The sequence below is a fragment of the Gigantopelta aegis genome, chromosome 2 (assembly GCF_016097555.1).
Source record: "Gigantopelta aegis isolate Gae_Host chromosome 2, Gae_host_genome, whole genome shotgun sequence".
Taxonomy (NCBI): domain Eukaryota; kingdom Metazoa; phylum Mollusca; class Gastropoda; order Neomphalida; family Peltospiridae; genus Gigantopelta; species Gigantopelta aegis.
Genome location: NC_054700.1, coordinates 17,392,915 through 17,414,343, shown reverse-complemented (window position 1 = coordinate 17,414,343; position 21,429 = coordinate 17,392,915). Strand labels below are relative to the sequence as shown.

The following is a 21,429-nucleotide window of genomic DNA, read 5'->3' as shown; positions in this document are numbered from 1 at the left end:
ACAGTATTTAGTATTAAGAAAATTAATTAAAATAATTCTATATATATATATATATATATATACTGTGATCAGGGCCGTAGCTAGGATTTTTTGTTGGGGGGGGGGGCAACTGAGACTGAGTAGTTAATAGTCTAAAACTCCTTTTCTTTAAGTTTCTATAATGCTTTCCGAATGCCCCCCCCCCCCCCCCCCCCCCCCCCGCTAGCTACGGCCCTGGTGATACGTTTGAATATTTAACGTCCTTTGCCTTTGGGATATGATACTAATCCTTATTTAATTGGATACTATACATCTTGTTCGTATAAATGATTGGCCAATAAAAATAGACGTGACGAATTTTATCGGTGCGTATAGTTTCGCATTAACATTAATTCGTACTTTACGGTCATAAATAGTCCTTTTTCAACTCTAAAATATTATTTAAAATAACATATCTCTACATATATAATTAATATTAAACTAAGTTGTAATTAAACAATAGATTTTTGTTTTAAGATGCGAAACTGACTTGATATTTTGTTTCAATTGCATTGTTATTGTTTTGGTATTTCTGACAGCTTTGTGTCGACATTTTCTGTCACGTTCTGTTTTAGGGGACAAGAAGTAAGTTGCAGCTTTCTGCTTTAACGCGTCTGTGCATTCTGATTGCTGTTTTCGATTTTTGGTCAACAAGCATGTTGTTATTCGTATGTTGTACAATGACGATGTAGTTTCTAACGGGAACAGCGGAGGTATAATGTAGGCCAAAATTAACATATCGTACAGTAGGTAACCGTAGTTTCAGGTTGTGCAGTAAGGCTATCTGTACTTAGTCTGACAGTTCCCCCCTTCCACCCACATCGATCTACCCCTTCCCTGACGTCATAATGAGTGTGATCTGGTTTAACTTAAAAGACACAATATCGGAGATGAGACATGGAGAAGATCATCATATGATATATCTGCAATCTTGTTAATTTGTGTATCTTTGTTAGTACAGGTAGACTAAGATTATAAGCAAATGACATTTTTACCAAATTGCAATATACTGTTAAAAATAGGTAGGGAATATTCAAATAACAAAAAATAACAAGATCAGTCTATTATTTATACCATGCATTATTTCAGGGCTCGAACTTAATGACGGCTCTGGCGTGAAATGTGATATAAATTGCTGTAGGTAGAGAGCATCACTGACAGCACTAATGTGCAGTCTGTAAAGCTCTTCAACAGTGGCAAAATGTATATACCTGGTGTACCAGGGCTAAACATTCATGCGAATCTCCGAATCAGATTCGCGCCAGGATTCGCGCAAGCATAAAACATCCGAATCTATTTGGATTTGCTTGAAATATTTCCAAAAATTTATTAAATTGAATAATCGGTGAGTAAAACATTACCGAATTAAAAAATAAAATAAAAAAATAGTCAGGTCATCAAGCTTCAGTTTAAACCATGGTTGAAAATTAGCATTCACCCTTATTGGCTAAGGGCGACTAAGAATTTTATAAAGGTATTCTGTTGGGCGATCATCGATTTTAGAGTCTGGCGAGTATGGTACTACCAGTTAAAAAAGAAACGCACTGAAACTGAATTGAATGACCAATGTGACAAGACACCGTGTTTCTGCTGGTGCGAACAACAAACTGGCAGGAGATATTATTGTGTTCTATATTTTTACAGCGCAGGAGTAATGATTTTGGTCTGGGGCTGTAAACAAATATAGCTCAAAACATATTACAGACACTTAAATCTTGTTTTTTAAATTTGTCGGCTTATTGTAATGAACTGGATATGCCATAAGTATCTAGTAGACCTACTTTTTGACATTATTTTATGGTATAAATTAATCCTATTTAATTAGGTCACTAGTATTTTATTCTGGAACAAAATCAAAATTTATCTTGTAGTTTTAACTCACACTAACAATGAAATTTTCCAGTAAATATAAAATTCATATAAAAACATATCAATCTATTAAATTGTAAACCCATACCATCTGAAATAACTGTTTTCAGTGTAAATAATAATATAAAAATATCTAAAACTGCAAAGGTTAATTTTTTTTCTGATACAGGTTTTAAGGCAATCCAAAGTAATCTGAACGACAAAACCATAATACCAGATCATATCTCTGCACAATGCAGAGTCGAATGGCAAAATAGTGGACGATTCCATCAGTCGTTATCTAGTGCCTTGTCTATAGGAGGACAGTCACTCCCAAAGAAATCCTTTACTGAAGAGTTCATCCCTCTTGCATTGTCATGAAGAGGATTTTCACTTATAGAAATTTACTAAAACGTGAAGTTCTATCTTTTAAGGCTTCAGTCTTTTTGTACTGCGTTATCAATTTCTTCAGCGACAATGCAAGTGAAGCTGCATACATTGGCTGTTCTAGCATTTTTCTTTACACCTGTATTAAAAATTACATTTAATCTGTATTATTTAATGGTTAATTTGACACCCAATAGCTGATGCATTTTTCATGCTGGGGTGTCATTAAACATTCATTCATTCTATTCTATTCTATTCATTTAATGGTAAATTGTAAAGAAACATTTTTTAAATTTATAATGGATTTCTTTTTACAAAAATGTTATTTGGGTTGGTGTGGGTTTAAAACTTAATAATATGTTTTTAATATGAATTTTAACTTTATTCATTATGAAGTTACCTGTCAATTCATCGTTTTCCTTTTGACGCAAATGTACTATATACATGGTTATTATTATAACAAAGGAAATTCTAGTTTTGATTTTCGGTGTGCAGTTAAATTGGAGGGCTAGTTAAATTTGAGAAGGGCCAGTTAAATTTGAGAAGGGCCAGTAAGATTTTTTGTCAACTGGTCCTGCTGGCGACCATGGTTTTCATGTTAATTTTCAACCCTGTTAAACTGGCTTCAAAAGCATAGCATACATTCAAATCCGTGCATGTTCGAAACATAGTGGTTTATCGAGACTAGTTAGGCCTGGAGCCAAGCAGTGGTTGGCCCATTTTTATGAACCAAATTGCAAATGAAGAGAACCGAAAGGAACATGTTTGTTAAATTTTTACATAATAACAGTAGACAGTAATTAAGTTTTCCCAAATTTACTAATACACCAAACATTTCTATGTTACTAGTAATTCGCTGATATTATGTTCCTAACCTTGAATTACCTGCTTTTTGTCGGTGGTAAAAATATGCTTCAGAAATATCCATACACATTGAACCAATGCACAAAATATATCGGAAAAAGTATCCTATGCGCTGTTTACGAATAAGCAGTCTTCGAAAAGTAATGAGCTGCGTTCAGCCAGACCGAGTGGAAAATCGTCTGCCAAACTGGTTTGTGCGGTTCATGGTAAACCAAATGGCCACATTGGGAACCAATAAAATAGTTTGCGAACTTTGGTGAAACGTTTGCTGGCTGAACTTAAAAACACCTAAGACACCTAAAAACACTAACTGTAAAAAGAAAAATGGAACCAACAACTAACAAAACTGTCATATATATTGCTTTAAAATTGGATAAACTGTTACTAACAAATTGGTTATTCTTTTCAGTAAATAGTAGAGTGGTTTTTTTTTTTAATCCATATACAGGGAGTAGCATAAGACACACAATTCTATATACTAACACTGTTGATAAAGTTCTCTTAAAATGTTTAGAATCGGAGGATTCTCGTGGACTGCTTCCATGGGAATCCACATGGATTCTCATGAAAAAAGCCGGATTTTTAGCCCTGTGTACATTATTTGTTAGTTTATAACATTTGTACATTTGAAATATGTCTATACAGCAAAATAACTTTTCAGTCATGTTTATTTGCTGCAAAAGTCACTTTAAAAAAAATTGTCATAGGCAGGCTCAAAAAGCCTTGGCCCTGATTTCCGGTTACCATGAAAATCCTATTGTATAGATTGTAGAGTATTAAATTTGTGATGCCATATTACATGCCTAATTTAGATGCTTTTTGAGCTCTCTGTTATTAACTAGTAGTGATAGGCATGAACACAACTGGTTTATCAAAGGCTGTGGTATATGCTATCCTGTCTCTGAGATGGTGCATATAAAATATCCCTTGCTACTAATAGAACAATGTAGCAAGTTTATTCTCTAAGATAATATGTCAAAATTTCCGAATGTTTGACATCCAATAGCCGATGATTAATAAATCAATGTGCTCTACTGGTGTCGTTCAACACACTTTTAACTTTTGATAGGCAGTGGATAATTCAGTCATATTTCTGGGGTTTTGTTGATGTTAACAGAGATGTCGCCCATTGATATTCCAGACATTTGACAGGCAAATAAGGCAGGGTATAAATTTCACAATGGATAATGTTTTCTTTTTATATTTGTTTCAAATGTTACCGGTTTAAAATTGCTGTAGATACATGTAATACATGTAAGTATATATTTATCTTGTTCAGATGCTGTAGAGGAATGTCTGACAATTCAACTTCGGATGGCCTGTCTGACTGGTCTGTGGTGTCGAGAGATGGCGGCATTGAGGTATATTCCATTGTCTTTTTTGTTAATATGAAAGTTTGTCAGTTATATATAGAATAACTAGTTAATGACACAGGATATCACCTTTATCCTGTGAGGTTAAGAATGGGAATGGGAATTTCCCTTTCGGTCTGAACCAATCTGATTAAAATTAGCTCTAACAGCATTGCGTGGACTCCCATGTCCAGGTGACATTTCATCTATAAATAACAATTTAAATATCGACCAATTACACTTTGCCTTTTATAGCGTAATTCGGGAGCATACAAATTCTAAAAATATCAGCTGAGACTATTTATGCAATAGGCGAACTTGTTGGTCTATTTCAACATTGAAAAACAGGGAAAAGTGCAGTAATAAACTCTGGGTTGGATACTAGTATAAACAGATTTTATGGCTATACCATCACTGTCTTTTTGTTTTTGGTCTTAAAACAAATTTTATATAAATTTTATATTGAAATTAGTTTCCGGCATACTTCGTAATTCACCCGAATCATTTCATATACCCTCGGCATAATCCTGAATGTTTTCAAATCACTGGCATGATTTTGCAAGTAAGGTTTTGATTGGTCGAATGAAAGGTCAACTGGACATGAACTCCAACGGGGTGCTGTTAGATCCACAGGTAATAGTAATTAACCAGTGGAGCTAATCTGAACAGGACAAAGCTGATATCCTACGTCATTAACTATATATAGTGATTATTTTTATCCAGCTATTATTTCTGTTATTTCAGCTACACTGTATGATGACCTAGTGGTCAAATGAGCAGTTTTTATTATATAGCTATGCATGTGACATAGTGATTTCCCTAACAATTAGACAAGGCATGGTAGACCAAACACTTTTGGGGCATTTTCACCATTTTCATTAAAAATACAAAAAAATTAATTAAAATAAACATCAATGTAAGTTATGTGCTTGCTTTAATAAATGAATGGCAAAAGATATAAAAGGCATATTTTATTAATTAATAATACCTTTTTGGGTGTTTTATAAAGGCAATTTTAGAATTAATTACTGAAAAAGGCTTGTTTAATCTCAGGGCAGTATGGTGTTGATTGAGGCAAGATGGTGCTAGACTATTGAGGCATGGTGCTGCACCATGCTAAAACAAGCTAGGGAAAACACCACATGTGACGTCAAAAGTCATAATCTGCTAGTATACGTTTATGCCTTTGTTTTTTTCTGTCATCATAATCAGCCAGAAGTAACAGTTGCAAGATAAATATAATTACAGAACCACAAAACATGTTCAAGTGTTTTTGTACTTCTAATTTGCACAAGGGGTGGGATGTAGCCCAGTGGTAGAGTGCTCGCTCGATGCGCGGTCGGTCTGGGATCAATCGCTATTGGTGGGCCCATTGGGCTACGGCCGTGGTATGTACTACCCTGTCTGTGGGGTGGTGCATATAAAAAATCCCTTGCTGCTAATTGAAAAGAGTAGCCCATGAAGTGGTGACAGCGGGTTTCCTCTCTCAATATCTGTGTGGTCCTTAACCATATGTCTGACGCCATATAACCGTAAATAAATGTGTTGAGAGTGTCGTTAAATAAAACATTTCTTTCTTTCTAATTTGCACCTGACTATTTTATCGAATTCACAGTATATAATCTGTACTAGTATAGGTATACAATATAGAGTGCTTTCTACCAGTGTTTTATAAATGTTTGAGAAACTCACTCGCCCTCACAGAAACTTTGGCTAGTGCCATATGTATTACAGTAATACAGGTGAATATATTCACTAGCCCAGATAAAACATTCACTAGCCAGGACCGATAACGAGTCAATTTGTCAAACCCTCAGATCTCACACTGCATAGGCGTACGGGCTCCCATTATTGTAGGGGGGGGGGGGGGGCAGGCTGGCTTTTGGCCGCATTAAACAAAAATGCCTGAATCTTGATAACTACATTTTTACATATTTGCGTTCAGGACTTGAACGTAAGAATTTGTCTCCCACGGCAGTTTAAAAATAAAATTGCCATGAGTGAAATGGCCCACCAATATGGCAATTTAAAAAAGAAGAAGACTTTTGCAGAAAATAAATATGACTGAAAGATTATTTTGCTGTATGTAGACATATTTTAAATGTATTAATGTTATTTACTGGCAGCTAATGTACACCAGGTGTAAACATTTTGCCATCATTGAGGAGCATTACCCACGGCACAAAAGTGCCGTTGGTGATGTTCCTGACCTACGGCAATTTATATCTCAATGACAGCAATTGCCTTGGTTAAGTTCGAGCCCTGAGTGTTACTGCGAAACTGCTATATAGGGTTGCAAACGAATCACTACACATTTTTACATGGATTACAACTAATTTTGAGGGTAGAATGCTGGAAATACATGGTGAAAAGGTCTCAGGTTAGCACATTTTGCCCGAATATCTGTTTAATTTTTGCATGAATTTGAGGTTTTGCTCCAGCACTAGGGGGGTGTTGCCCCCTGTTTCTATACACTTATGTTAAAATGAAATGTTTTTTGGTTTAGCCAGTTTTCCAGTATGTAGTGTATTTCATTGAAGATGATTAAAATGTGGTTAATTTAAAAAACATTTTATTTGCCAAAGACTGACTGCTCTAACCACTTTGTATACAAATGAGCAATTAGCTAATTTGGCAATGGCCAGCATGAACCCTGAGTTACCCTGCTTTCTACAAACATGTCCAGTTGGGCAAGGTGGGAGTAATATTGGTAATATTTAACATATAAAGTCAGCCAATGTCAGAAATACAAAATATGTTTGTAGGACGTTATGTATATATATATATTTAAGAATTGACTGCAATTATTTTTGGGTTCATGCAAGTATGAACCAAAAAAAATTATGTGCACACTGTATGACCCCGCTACGCAGGTCATACAAAAGTGTGCACATCGTTTTTTCGGTTCATACTAGCATGAACCAAAAAATAATTGCGGTCAAATTTTACAATTAAATTTATATGCATACTTTAACAATATATAGCTGAATTTATTTTGTTTAGCTTTAAATACACCTGTAGTATTGTTGGTGTAAACTTCATTGATACTTATGTCGTGTAAGAATGCAAACATTCATTCACTATTATTTGAATCTGGTGATTTTTTGTAAATGACGTAATTTTGACAAGTGACGCCATTTCATCTAGGTGCTGTGCATTTACAGATCATTTCGTTATATTAGAAGGAATGGTCCTATTCGTGTTTAGTTTATATTTTATGAAATTGAATGAAGGGAAAGTGTCTAACATTTATGCTGTTGGTGGAACCGTTTAATTTTCGCCAACAGTTGTAGAACATCCTTACAAGTAAGTTACAGGAGTGAAGTTTCCTACATGATTTCTTTGGCCACTGACGGAGTCTCTATTCATGATTAGTGAAGGTTTTTTTTTTTTTTTTTTAAATCAATGCGTATAGACCTACATGTCTACTCTGCTTTAGTATTTTCCATTAATTTATCATATACACTATTTTTTGTAGCTTTCAAGTGTGTTTTCTTCAAAATATCTAAATATGGTTGCCTGAATAATCCAGCTTGTTGCACAAAAGTAGTGCGAGTCAGTGGGGGGGGGGGGGTTAGTAGTAGGTGTGGCTTAAATTTGTTCAGTTCATCAAGATATGAACGAAAAAAAGTAAGCACATCTGGACAAATCAGATTGCCGTAAAGTGTACAGATGCAAAGAAAATTTATATATATATATATATATATATATATATATATATATATATATATATAATTTTATTTGCCAAAGACTGTATATGTTATAATAATGTATACTGATGGATGATGGATGAGCATACAGTGCCAGCAAAATGTTTGTCAGTAATCGATTAAAAAGCTTTGGTGCTTTACTTCGCTCAACAGCATATTCGCAGAATCGAAACAACCTCAAACGACCTACTTGCCCACCTGCGGTGTACAAATGTGTACGTCAAATCTGTATGTGTAAATTGCTGGCACAAGCTACTGTATATTATGTAATATGTTTAAATATGTTCTATGGATCACTGATTTGAAATTTAAAAAATCTATCTATCTATATGTGTACATACATATACAGTGAAACCCCTGTAAACTGGACCCTCTGTAAACCAGAATTCCCTCAAAACTGGATGCCTTTCATGGTCCTATTTTCAATATTAGTAGAACAGAACATCTGTAAACTGGACATCTCTTAAAACTGACCTTTTTACTTGGTCCCATGGGTGTCCTATTTAGAGGGGTGTCACTGTACTATATATATATATAACCTACCAGTAAATACAGTACATTATTGTATTCATTTTATTATGAAACAGACGATGGAGAAGGAGACAAACAGTTGTGATGATTTGTTGAAACTGTCGCCAGATTCTGTGTATTATAAGCATGGACACAACATTGTAGAGGATGGAAAACGACAAGACATTGCAGAGGATGGAAAAGAACACAACACACCTGGCTCAGGTAAAAATAATTAATTTTGATAATTAAAATAATAAAATTTCCATTACATTCATTACAGTTTTATCCCCCGCAATTAAGGAAATGTCCACGGCAAAAAACCCACAATTGCCATTGAAAAAACCCTGAATATAGTCCAAAGGAAAAATGTGCTGTGGACAATTATTAACTCCATGGCAATCTCCACAGCATTGCCGATTGCCATGGCAATCTCCACAGCATTGCCGATTGCCATGGGCAGTTGCAAGGGTTGCAATTTAACATCATCCCATTGGTCCAGCCGTAGAAATGAGAGTTTGTTCATTTCTTGATGAACATAATTATAGGATATTAAACGAACTTCAATTTCGTATCATGTTTTAAGTCCCGAGTGAAATAATTTTCAGTTGTCACGAGCATTAGCGAGTGACAATGAATTTTTTTTTCACGAGGGACATAAACATGATATGAAATGCAGGGAACAATCTTTTGAAATCTGAGGGAACCGGATGTCGGTTCACGTGGTTTTTACCTAGGTAACCAATTGTTCGTTTACGTGAATTATATTTGCGTAACCCGTGGGTTACCTGATCGGTTACCTCAAAATTACATTGAAATTATATTTTAAATACATAGTTTTTAGCTGAAACATAAAGTTAAAACAAATACTAAAGAAAACATTTTACAAAAAGAAAAGAAAAAAAAAGTCTTTAATGCTTGCCAAAGTTTACAATATTATAAAAGAACTGAATATCAGCCCCAGTACTGAAACAAAATACAGGGGCGTAGCCAGAAATTGTCTTGGCATTACGCACGCCAAAGGCGTGCCCGAGCAGGGATATTCGGTGGGCCTCCCCCTGTGAAAAGTTTGGAACTCAGGACGCCTGTAGATGCAATCAGAGCCTTTTCGGAGGCTTTTTTTTTTTTTTTTTTTTTTTTTTTTGTAATCTTTGTTTTCGAGTCAATTTTTCGAAGATATTTTATAGAACAATTACAGACGGCCTCGACCTATTCCCGGATTTTGTTTTTGCATTATGCACATGCGTACTGTGCGTAATGGGCGCTACGCCTTCGAAATATATACATAATCATTTGGAGGGATTCCTTTTTACGGTGGCTATGCTAGTTTCACTTTATCGATGGTACTTCTATGCTATAGTGACGTTCCAAATGTTTTGGTTTTTTAAAGCTCATTATGCGATGTTAGTATATTTCATTTTTTGTGACACTTTTGGATTCCTGTTTACGTTAAAACTGTTTTTAACATATGTAAAATTTTAGGCAATCCAATATTACATCTACATATATTCCTTTAGAGATAAAATAGCAGCAGATAATTTAGTTGTCCCCAGCAGTCTGAGCACATTTCTTTAAAACTTTTGGCTCTACTCTATACTAAACATTTACTTTAAACTGGTTGCAAATTATGACTGTTGAAATGTAACGTTGTTTACTGATTTGCTGCGCATCAAGTATCTAAAATTCAGCCTAAAACATTTGTCAAAATACTAGTAGTATGTCTGCATGAGTAAACGTCCTGTAATCGTGAAATTTGCAAGTTTTAATTTCTGAACGTTTACAGGTCATGACGTAACCAGTATGCGGTTCGCGTAAATTTAATTTTGCATAACCGACACGCGAACAGAACGGCGGTTCGTGTGAAATATTGTGCCCTGAAATGGTAGTGAGTTTAGTATCCTATTTATTACCCATAATCGATCTTAATTTATATCACTCATCTTGTTTCGTTGACGTTGCTGTAAGGTTGTGTGACATCAAAACTGTTACATCCCACCTGGCGTTCTAGTGGGACGTATCACTTTGATATGTACTAAGATATTTTTAACCATATGGGTAATAAAAATAACACCATGACATCACTTTATGTTGGTAATTTGTCATATCGAGCCAAAATATAATTCAAAATAAAATATGAACTTTTAGCATTATTATTAGTATAAAGTATGTTTCAAATTTAGTTATAAGTATTGTCTGTTATTTATTTTTTACGTTCATCTAGGTATGAACAAAACAAAAAACACCTCAAGGTTATGTGTGAACGGCTTTGCCTGTTCATACACTTTGTGGATGGGTTTTTTCCCATACCCCAATGAACGTAAAGCAAAATGACAGACAATCCTTAAATATATTCTACAATTGAAACATTTTTAAAGTTCATTTTAGTTCTTTGTGTAAAATTTAATATGGTCTAACAGCAAAATATGTGGCCCATGCTTATAAAAACTTTACAGTCTAAGACTCGAGATTCTAACAGAGCTTGAGATTTTAACGTCAATGCAATGCCATATAAACTATACATGCAACATCATAATAGATTTGAGTCTAAACTCTAAAGTTTTGCAATGAAAATATGTCAAAATTTAGTAAGAAGCTGAATTTTTCAGAAGTCTAACCTGTGTCCATAAATTTTTTTGAATAGATTGTGTGAACTTTATAGAGAGAATACAATCTCAAATTTATCTCCACTTGTTTACTGTTAGATAACTTTATTTAAATCTTTGCTATCTAAAGTTAAAGTTTGCTTTGTTTAATGACACCACTAGAGCACATTGATTTATTAATCATCAGCTATTGGATGTCAGACATTTGGTAATTCTGACATACAGAGAGAAAACCAGCCATATTTCTCCATTAGTAGCAAAGGATCTTTTGTGTGCATTATCCCACAGACAGAATAGCATGTACTATGGCCTTTGATATACCAGTCGTGGTGCACTAGATGGAGCAAGAAATAGCACAGTGAACCCACCAACGGGGATTAATCCCTGACCAACCGCGCATCAAGCGGGCACTTAACCACTGGGCTATATCCTGCCCCTGGAACAAAGAACAAAGAAGAATGTTTGGTCTCCAACACGAACCTGGGACTGGAACTGCTGCACAGCATATTGTATAGCCTCCTCAACATCCATCTCAAACTCAGACAGGATAGCACATACCATGCATGACCTTTGGTATATCAGTCATGCTGCACTGGCTTGAATGAGAAATAGCTCAATGGGCCCACTGATGGGTATCAATCCTAGAGCTACCGTGTATCTGGCGAGCTCTTTACCACTGGGCTACGTTCTGTCCCATATGCTATCTATTGCATATATCATGCTTTTTCAGGTTTTGAAACGGAATCAACTGCCTCTTCTATGCAAAACCTTCCTGCCGTGCTTGTAGAAAGTATTAGCGGCAGCATTGAAGAAGAAATGTCTTCCACTGGCAGCTCATCATCATCAGATGCTGCTTTCAGCACTACTGATCTGGGTTTCCAGGAAGATGGGGAAGTGGGTGCTCTTCAGGGGAGTTCTCAATCTCATGCCTTAGATCCTGAGCAGGTCAGAGATTCAGGTGGACCAGTTTGCTTCGAGCCAGACAGCCCCGAGAGTCTGAGATTGCAGGAACACATGGCAGCACAGTCGAGTTCACTCCCCATGATGCAGACCATCGCTGTTATACAGCTGTCCAACACGATAGACCTGTCTAGTGATTCAGGTATGGTGAAGAGTTTAAGCTGCTATTTTTTTACCGAACTGCCAAATGCAAATGAAAGTTGAATTCCACAATGACATTTCATAATGATGATTTCATTGCCAAAGCTAATTTGAAAATCAAAATATCAGTGTTAATAATGATTCTCATTAAATTGAATTTATTTTAGGCAGCTGCATCATGGATGATGGAAGTGGATATATATATCATATGTTTTTCTATTTTCACACCAAAATACTATGGTTTTGAATTAACTATTCCATCATGATCGTGATAATAATGTAATAATATGTGTCAGGGCACTTGAAAGTTGTTAGATGTTTTGGATTTTTTTTTTTTTTTTTGAGAGGTTGCACAAGTCCAGTTCCTACTCCCTGGACCTGAACTTGAATGAGTATATAACCCCCCCACTATTTTCTATTTTTCAGATTCTGATTTCGTTCAGTTGGACCAGAGTTCGTCGGAAGATAGTTTGTATGGGGATGACCCGCTGCAGTCAGAAGAGCAGTTGGGACACTGTGCGGCACCAGCTGAGTGTATCTCGGAGCCGATGGAGAAATCGCAATCCTCGGTCAGCTGCTGCTTCAGATTCATGCCTCAGGAGGAAGGTACGTGCTGTGCCGTCATGTAATGGGAGTGGTAGTGATGATAGGGATGTCGATGATGATAATGATACAGGGATGGGAAACCCCATTTCACACAACCATTACAAACAGCCACATCCTATCCATCCATCTCTCGCTCTGTCTGTCTGTCCATCCATCCATCCATCCATCCATCCATTTGTGTTTCGTAGGACGATCTTGAGCCTGTCATTTGCCCTGATGTGGATAATGAACCTGATGAAGTAAGTCTCTGATACAGCCTGTCCATGATCTCTCTGTGTCCATCCATCCATCCGTCTGTCCATCCATCCATCCATCCATCTATTTGTTTCATAGGACAATGTTGAGCCTATTATTCGCCCTGATGTGGATAATGAACCTGATGAAGTAAGTCTCTGATACAGCCTGTCCATGATCTCTCTGTGTCCATCCATCCATCTGTCCGTCCGTCCGTCCGTCCGTCCATCCACCCACCCATCCATCCATCTATCCATTTGTTTCGTAGGACAATCTTGAGCCTATCATTCGCCCTGATGTGGATAATGAACCTGATGAAGTAAGTCTCTGATACAGTCTGTCCATGATCTCTCTGTGTTCATCCATGTGTCCCTCCATCCATCCTTCCATCCATCCATCCATCCATTTGTTTCGTAGGACAATCTTGAGCATTTGAGCCTATCATTCACCCTGATGTGGATAATGAACCTGATGAAGTAAGTCTGATACAGCCTGTCCATGATCTCTCTGTGTCCATCCATCCATCCATCTGTCCATCTGTCCGTCCATCCATCCATCCATCCATCTATACATCCATCTATTTGTGTTTCATAGGACAAGAACCTGTTGTTCACCCCGACTCTGATAAGGAACTTGATGAACCAGACAGAGATACAACAGAATCTGCTGTCAGCCCTGACCAGATTAACAACTCTGATAAGGAACTCGATGAACCAGACAGAGATACAACAGAGTCTGCTGGCAGCCCTGACCAGATTAACAACTCTGATAAGGAACTCGATGAACCAGACAGAGATACAACAGAGTCTGCTGTCAGCCCTGACCAGATTAACAACTCTGATAAGGAATTTGATGAACCAGACAGAGATACAACAGAGTCTGCTGTCAGCCCTGACCAGATTAACAACTCTGATAAGGAACTCGTTGAAGCAGACAGAGATACAACAGAGTCTGCTGTCAGTCCTGACCAGATTAACAACTGTATTGAAGATGCTCAGAGCCAGAGTGATGTTAGGACCGCTGCTGCTGCTGTAACATACTATGACACAGACCAGTCCTCGATGAATGACCTTGGTGACGTGCCGCTCACTGCTGGACATGTGGGTCAACCGGACATCCAGAGACCACGCCGTGACAACAGCTGGACTCTGAATGGTGTTGGTCTGTTGATTGTCTTGGTCACCGTTGCCTTTGCCATTGGCCATACTATTGGTGGGTATAACAATTAAACATTGTCTCGACCAAGTTAAAACTGGCCTCGGTGACATCGTGGTTAGGCCATTGGTCTACAGGCTGGTAGGTAATGGGTTGAGATCCCAGTTGAGGCATGGGATTTTTAATCCAGATACCGACTCCAAACCCTGAGTGAGTGCTCCGCAAGGCTCAATGGTAAACCACTTGCACCGACCAGTGATCCATAACTGGTTCAACAAAGGCCATGGTTTGTGCTATCCTGCCTGTGGGAAGCGCAAATAAAAGATCCCTTGCTGCTAATCGGAAAGAGTAGCCCATGTAGTGGCGACAGCGGGTTTCCTCTCAAAATCTGTGTGGTCCTTAACCATATGTCTGACGCCATATAACCGTAACTAAAATGTGTTGAGTGCATCGTTAAATAAAACATTTCTTTCTACCAAGTTAACCTTTAGACTACTACTATTAATTGAAGTGGTGACAGCGGGTTTCCTCCCTCAATATCTGTGTGGTCCGACACCATATGTCCGACACCATATCACCGTAAATGAAATATGTTGAGTGCGTCATTAAAGAAAACATTTCCTTCCTTCCTCAGAATTTTTATGCTTGTTATTAAAGCTTTTTATTTTTATTTTATTTTAAAAGGATCTTTGTGTATTCACAACACCTGGATTGCCGGCCAACAAGCGAAGGAAAATGAACTACAACACAAACTAGCACGGCTGCATCATGACAATTTGCAACTTCGTCGGGAACAACAGGTATGTTTTTGAGTCCTAATAGCTGACGTTTTTATTAGTGCTAGCCAAGGTGTCATTAAGCAATGATGTACAAACTAAAAAATAACTGCTACCCACCTTCTTTACATTCCGGGGGCGGGACGTAGCTCAGTGGTACAGCGCTCGCTTGATGTGCGACTGATCTAGGATCGATTCCTGTCAGTGGGCCCCTTTGGGCTATTTCGCGTTCCTGCCAGTGCTCCACAACTCGTTTAACAAAGGCCTTGGTATATACTATCCTGTCGGTGGGATGGTGCATATAAAAGATCCCTTGCTGCTAATCGAAAAGAGCAGCCCATGAAGTGGCGACAGCAGATTTCCCCTGTGGTCTTTAACCATATGTCCGACGCCATATAACTGTAAATAAAATGTGTTGAATGCATTGTTAAATAAAATATTACCTTCCTTCTTTACATTACAACTACAGCATTCTACTGTGATTGTAAGAAAACGTTAAGCTAGCAATAGTAGGTATTAATGATTTTAGAAGTACTAAGCTTATTTCGTGAAATGGGGTCCTGGGAAAACTATGTTATTAATAAACAGTATTACTTTTATTATTTGTAGGAAAGACAAGAGGATAATCTGATGTTGAAATCTGAGCTGCAATTTGCAGAAAGTACTGTGGCAGTGCTACAAAAAGCGAAAGAAGAACTAAAGTCTCGGTTACAGGATGCAGAGAGCAACAGTGCCAAGTTACAGGCAGCTGTTACTCATCAGCAGAGATGGGAGGATGAACATCACAAGTTGCTGCAACTTATCGACAAGAAGAATTTGCTGGAAAAGGAAAATTCGGATCTGAAAGTGGAAATTGAAAAATTCAGACATGGATCACATCCAGGTTATGAAAAGGAGAAAGCAGATGCTCCGCACAGCCATAGAGAAGATGTCTTGGTGGGTTTGAAAAATGAAGTCAATCAACTGAAATTTGAGTATGAAGATCTTGGAGACGAAATTGTTCAACACACGTACAATTCAAATTCAGCCAGTACATTCACAGAATCTGAATCGACAGATTCATCCGCTGAAAACAAAGTCATCAACCAACTGACTGCTGATCTGAAAAATGAACGAGCTGAATCAGAGAAGTGGCGCCATCTTTACGAAGCCGAAAAGAAAAACAACTCCAAGGTTGATGCTCACAGCTGCATTACTCTTTGCAAGCAGCTGAACAGCTCCGTGAACCAGTACATAAATGTAACAGCCTTACTGTCAGCTCTACACAATGTGAGTCACTCGGTGGCAGACAGTGTGAAAGATATGAAGGACATTTTGTTCAGTGAGGTGAAGCAGAACTTTGAAAGTGTGAAAAAATCCATCTTTGAAGAAGAGTCGGAGCCAGAGACTGGTTACCATGGTGAGCATGATGATGATGATGATGATGATGATGATGATGATGAAAAGCCTGACACAAGCTCTAATAAAAGGCACTGGATAAATACTGTAAGTGAGGTCCTTAACAAGACCAGGAACTCGGTAGTGAATGTCAGCAGACAGATTCAGGACACCTGGGTACATGTGAAAAATCTGTCCGAGTCATTCTGGAAGAAGTACGAGCCATCGTTTGTCGAAGCTGCTAACAAAATGTCTAAGAAGGTTGCAGATATGGGAAGGAAGTTCAAAGACAAGATCGAGAAAAAGGCTTCCAGATGGTTCAAGAGACATTCTAACCACGATGAAAGATGGCAGAAGAAGACCCAGTCTAAAATGGAGAAACCATTCGGAAAGAAAAATGATGGCGATAATTCTAAGACATCATCTGAGCACATGAATGATGAAAACTTTCGAAATGAATGGGATGAGAGGACTGGAAGGGAGGAGCTCAGAGATGAGAGGTACATGATGAAGGCGTTTGTAAAAATAGTCAAGAAGATGGACAGGATTACTGTAAAGAAACACAGCCGTATGAGTTCCGGTGACATCAGCAAGATGTGTGCCATGTTCAGCAGGTTTGCCAGGATGTGGGATGTGGACAAGTGGCTGAGCGACACTAACAGGGCGTGGTTTATCTGCCAGAGTGAGTGGTGGGCCGACAGACGGGATGGCATTAAGAGAAACCTGAGAGGATGTGGACATTGTTTGAAGGATTGGCAGTTAGACTGGGAACCATCAAGTTTTCAACGTGGATCCCAAAAGAATCACAGAGGAGGAAAACGGTCTCAGAGATGTGGTCAAGGGAATAAGAAAATGTCCAGAAATTGTAATGAGAAAAATCAGAATAAACACCATGACACCAGTCAGCATCAGCCCAAATACCACCAGGAAGATAACACTGAGTATCATGAAAGACGACCATATCACCATGACAATAGGCATAAATTCAAACACGAGCATCACTACAAGCATGGCAACAAGAGACATCACCACCACGAGGGAAATCCTCATCACCATCACTACTACCATGAATCTGAATTCTGGGAAGAACATTATGACCCTGCAAGTCTTCATGATGATGTCAAGACTATGGAACACCTTGAGGATCCCAAGGAAAATCCTCAACACCATGACTACCACCACAGATCTGAGTTCTCGGAAGGAGATGACCCTGAAAGTCTTTATGATCATGTGGAGAATATGGAACACTTTGAGGATACAATCTTTTGGAATCTGCCCAAGGATGGCTGTAAGAAGCATAACAAGACATTCTGGTGGGAAGAGCAACAAGACTGGTATCTGGAGCTGGGTAAACACCGACTGGCACAGCTCGAAGATGAGCACAAATCTGACTGGATGTTTGACAGGGCGGCCGACAGGAAAATTAAACGTAGCAGCACATCGCAAGCCTCACAGAAAACGTTCGCTAAACCAGTAGATCAGGAGTTTCGTACAGCGTATATTGATCCAAAATCAGAATGGCTATTCTCTCGGGCAGATGACCGAGACTTTCGCCGCTCCGCGCCCGAGAACTGGTATTTCGAAAGATCTGAGTATCGCACGAAAAAGAATAATTTTAATTTCGACAGCTAAGGACTGAAGTTGGAAAATATTATTTTTATATGCTGGCTTCAATTTGTAATTTTGAGTGCACAACCATTCCAATCATGACTAAATTCATCATGATAGAACATTTAAGTGTTGATCATGTTTTTGGGGTATGATATTTTCGATTGTTAAAGACTGAAGTTGGAAAATATTATTTTTTATATGCTAGCTTCAAATTAATTTTTTTTTAGTACATAACCGTTCCAATTTTGGTGAAAAACATTTTGGTTGAACATTTAAGTGTTAATCATGTTATAGGAGTATATTTTAAATTGACACTGGCTTCTCATTAAAATCAATCATAATGCATGCTTTATTTTGTGGCCACTCACTTCAGTGGTATTGTGAGGTTGTTTACCGGTACTTACTTCCCATAAAATATTTTTAAAATGAAGGAATGTTTCAAATTATATATTTATTACAATATAACAGTAATGTTTGATAGTGGTGTACGAACAGCTAAATTATGTGTGAACTATTAAGCTGACAGCTCGAACCTGGAGCCAATTTCACAAACCATCTTAAGTTCCTGTTTACGAGTAGCAGTTACACCTGTCATACATTTACTTGTGTTGGTTATCTACTTTTGGCATATAATTTTATTATTACGGAAGATGAAGCTTTGTAAGCAGGCTGCGAATTTAACATTATCCTGCGCTTCTTTAAATCCCTATTTCTCGCTCCAGCCAGTGCACCACGACTGGTACATCAACGGCCGTGGTATGTGTTATCCTGGCTATGGGATGGTGCATATAAAAGATCCCTTGCTGCTAATCGAAAAGAGTAGCTCATGCAGTGGCTACAGCGGGTTTCCTCCTTCAATATCTGTGTGGTCCTTAACCATATGTCCGACGCCATATAACCGTAAATAAAATGTGTTGAGTGCGTCATTAAATAAACAATTTCCTTCTTCAAATCCCAGATTTTGGGTCAGAAGCGTAAGATTATGAAAAGGAATCCCAAAATATCTATAATTAAATCATGTTTATGATTCTGGTCAGATCCTAAAATATTTCTCCAAATCAGTGCATGGTATTAAAGGACGAAAGAAGATGAAATATGTATACTTTAAACTATATTTAGTTTCTATTAGCAGTAAAATGAATTGTCGTTTAGTTGTGGATATAATTTACATTCAAATTAAACTAGGCATACAATGTTTTGTGAAATTGGTCTCTAGTACATGGGGACATATGATCCAGTCAAACACTGCTACATGGGGACATATGATCCAGTCAAACACTGCTACATCTGACAGATTCATCTGTTGAATGATTTTTGTTTCTTCTAAACTATATACAGGCAGAAGGAACCTCAAGTATTTCAAATTACAGTATTTTAGTCTTTATCTTTATTATTAAAACGGTTTATTGATAATGATGCACTGTATTACTGGCCAGTGGTATAGGAAGTTGACAAAAAGTGGAGGCACACACACACAAACACACACACACACACACACACATATATATATATATATATATATATATATACAAACCATCGCTGCTGCTACTGGATTAAAAAAAGTGGGGGCACATGCCCCCTTGCCCCAGATACCCCCCCCCCCCCCCTCAACTCGCTTTCTACACCAGTGCTGGCTCTTCTGATATAGCATGATTCAAAAAATAAAATAATATTAATTACAATATATCCCACATGTACCAATGCACTTGGTAATTTCTGTGAAAGTTTGGGGTGGGATGTAGCCCAGTGGTAGAATGCTCGTCTGATGCACACCCCGTGTAGGATCAATCCCCATCAGTGGGCCCATTGGACTATTTTTCATTCCAGCCAGTGCACCGTGACTGGTATATCAAAAGCCATGGTATGTGCTATCCTGTCTTTGGGATGATGCATATAAAAGATCCCTTGCTGTTAATGGAAAAATGTGGCGGGTTTCCTCTCTAAGACTTTATGTCAAAATTACCAAATGTTTGACATCCAATAGTCGATGTTTAATAAATGAATGTGTTACTGTGATGTCGTTAAATGAAACAAACTTTAACTTTCATTATTAGTCTCCTACTGGCCCAACAGGAGAGGACTATATGTTTCGTATGTTTCGTCCGTCTGTCTGTCTGTCTGTCCCACATATAGTTTTTCTTATGTTTTTTCATAATGCTTCAAGATACTGAGCTGAAAACATTTATATATATTTATCATAAACTGTTACATACCAAGTTTGACTTTCATGGTAATTTACTCAGCTTTTCACATAGAGTTATGGTCCTTGAACTTAGGAGATAAGAAATATGTCCATGATAAATAAATAAATAAATGTGCTCTAGTGGTGTTGTTAAACAAAGCAAACATTTAATTTTAACCTCACTTTTGACACTATATATAATCTTCTGTATATATCCATTATTCTTTGCCTAGAGGAAGTATGTTATATTGGATGAAACATAATAAATATACTGCAGTTTTTTACTTTTGTAACAGTGCAAAATGGAAAGAGTGCCAATATAAGATATTGTACAAAATGAATATGCATACAGAAAATTAATATGCATTACAGAAAATTAATATGCATTACAGAAAATTAATATGCATTACACAAGAATCTGTGGAATGTAATACTAACTATGGTATAAGATTAAAGAGATCATGAAAAAAACCCTCTTCATTTTAGTGACATCTGAATGCTATATATGTTTTTGTTTTATTTATTTGACATTTGCAACCTAATTTGCTTGTAACTTAACACTTTTGTTTACTTGATGTTTTGTTTATAGAAGTGTAATTATATTGATTTTTTAGATTACATGCCTGTACTGAATTATATAGCCATCATGGCCGTAGCTAGGATTTTTTGTTGGGGGTGTGTGGTGGGGACAACTGAGTAGTTAATAGTCTAAAACTCCTTAAACGGTTAAGAAGAGAATTTTCTTCAAGTATCTATAATGCGACCCCCCCCCCCCCCCCCCCCCACCGCTAGCTACAGCCCTGGCCATTTTTAACTAAGAATATTTTGTTTGTTCTTGAAGTTTGTTGACATCCAAAAATGTATATATACTAAACACAAAAAAAATAAAAAAATAAAATTAAAAACAAAAAAAAGAAGCAAATTTAATATAATTTTCAGCTGCAACATTAATTTATTAATGTTTATTTTAATATTTCTATACCAACCCACAACTAAACTTGACAAAGTTTTTCAGTAAAACAAATAACCAAATTTAATTTAATTAAACATTTTGATTGAATTTGAGAAATATATTAAAGGCGCAGACCGTTATTT

General features: G+C 37.2%; 1 protein-coding gene across 1 annotated transcript; it reads left to right on the top strand.

Annotated features, from left to right (window-relative positions):
- Positions 1-553: 553 nt before the first annotated feature.
- Positions 554-18,582, top strand: LOC121382249. The gene is made up of 8 exons (XM_041511785.1): positions 554-603; positions 4,397-4,478; positions 8,767-8,914; positions 12,023-12,394; positions 12,820-12,999; positions 13,828-14,445; positions 15,073-15,188; positions 15,774-18,582. The coding sequence occupies exons 2-8, from the start codon at positions 4,410-4,412 to the stop codon at positions 18,171-18,173; spliced, it is 3,903 nt and encodes a 1,300-aa protein (XP_041367719.1). The 5' UTR covers positions 554-603; positions 4,397-4,409; the 3' UTR covers positions 18,174-18,582.
- Positions 18,583-21,429: the final 2,847 nt, after the last annotated feature.

Coding starts and splice junctions, on each gene's coding strand:
- LOC121382249 (XM_041511785.1), top strand. CDS start 4,410: ATGTCTGACAATTCAACTTCGGATGGCCTGTCTGACTGGTCTGTGGTG. Junction 8,915..12,022: donor ACACAACACACCTGGCTCAG/GTAAAAATAATT, acceptor ATGCTTTTTCAG/GTTTTGAAACGGAATCAACT. Junction 15,189..15,773: donor AACTTCGTCGGGAACAACAG/GTATGTTTTTGA, acceptor TATTATTTGTAG/GAAAGACAAGAGGATAATCT.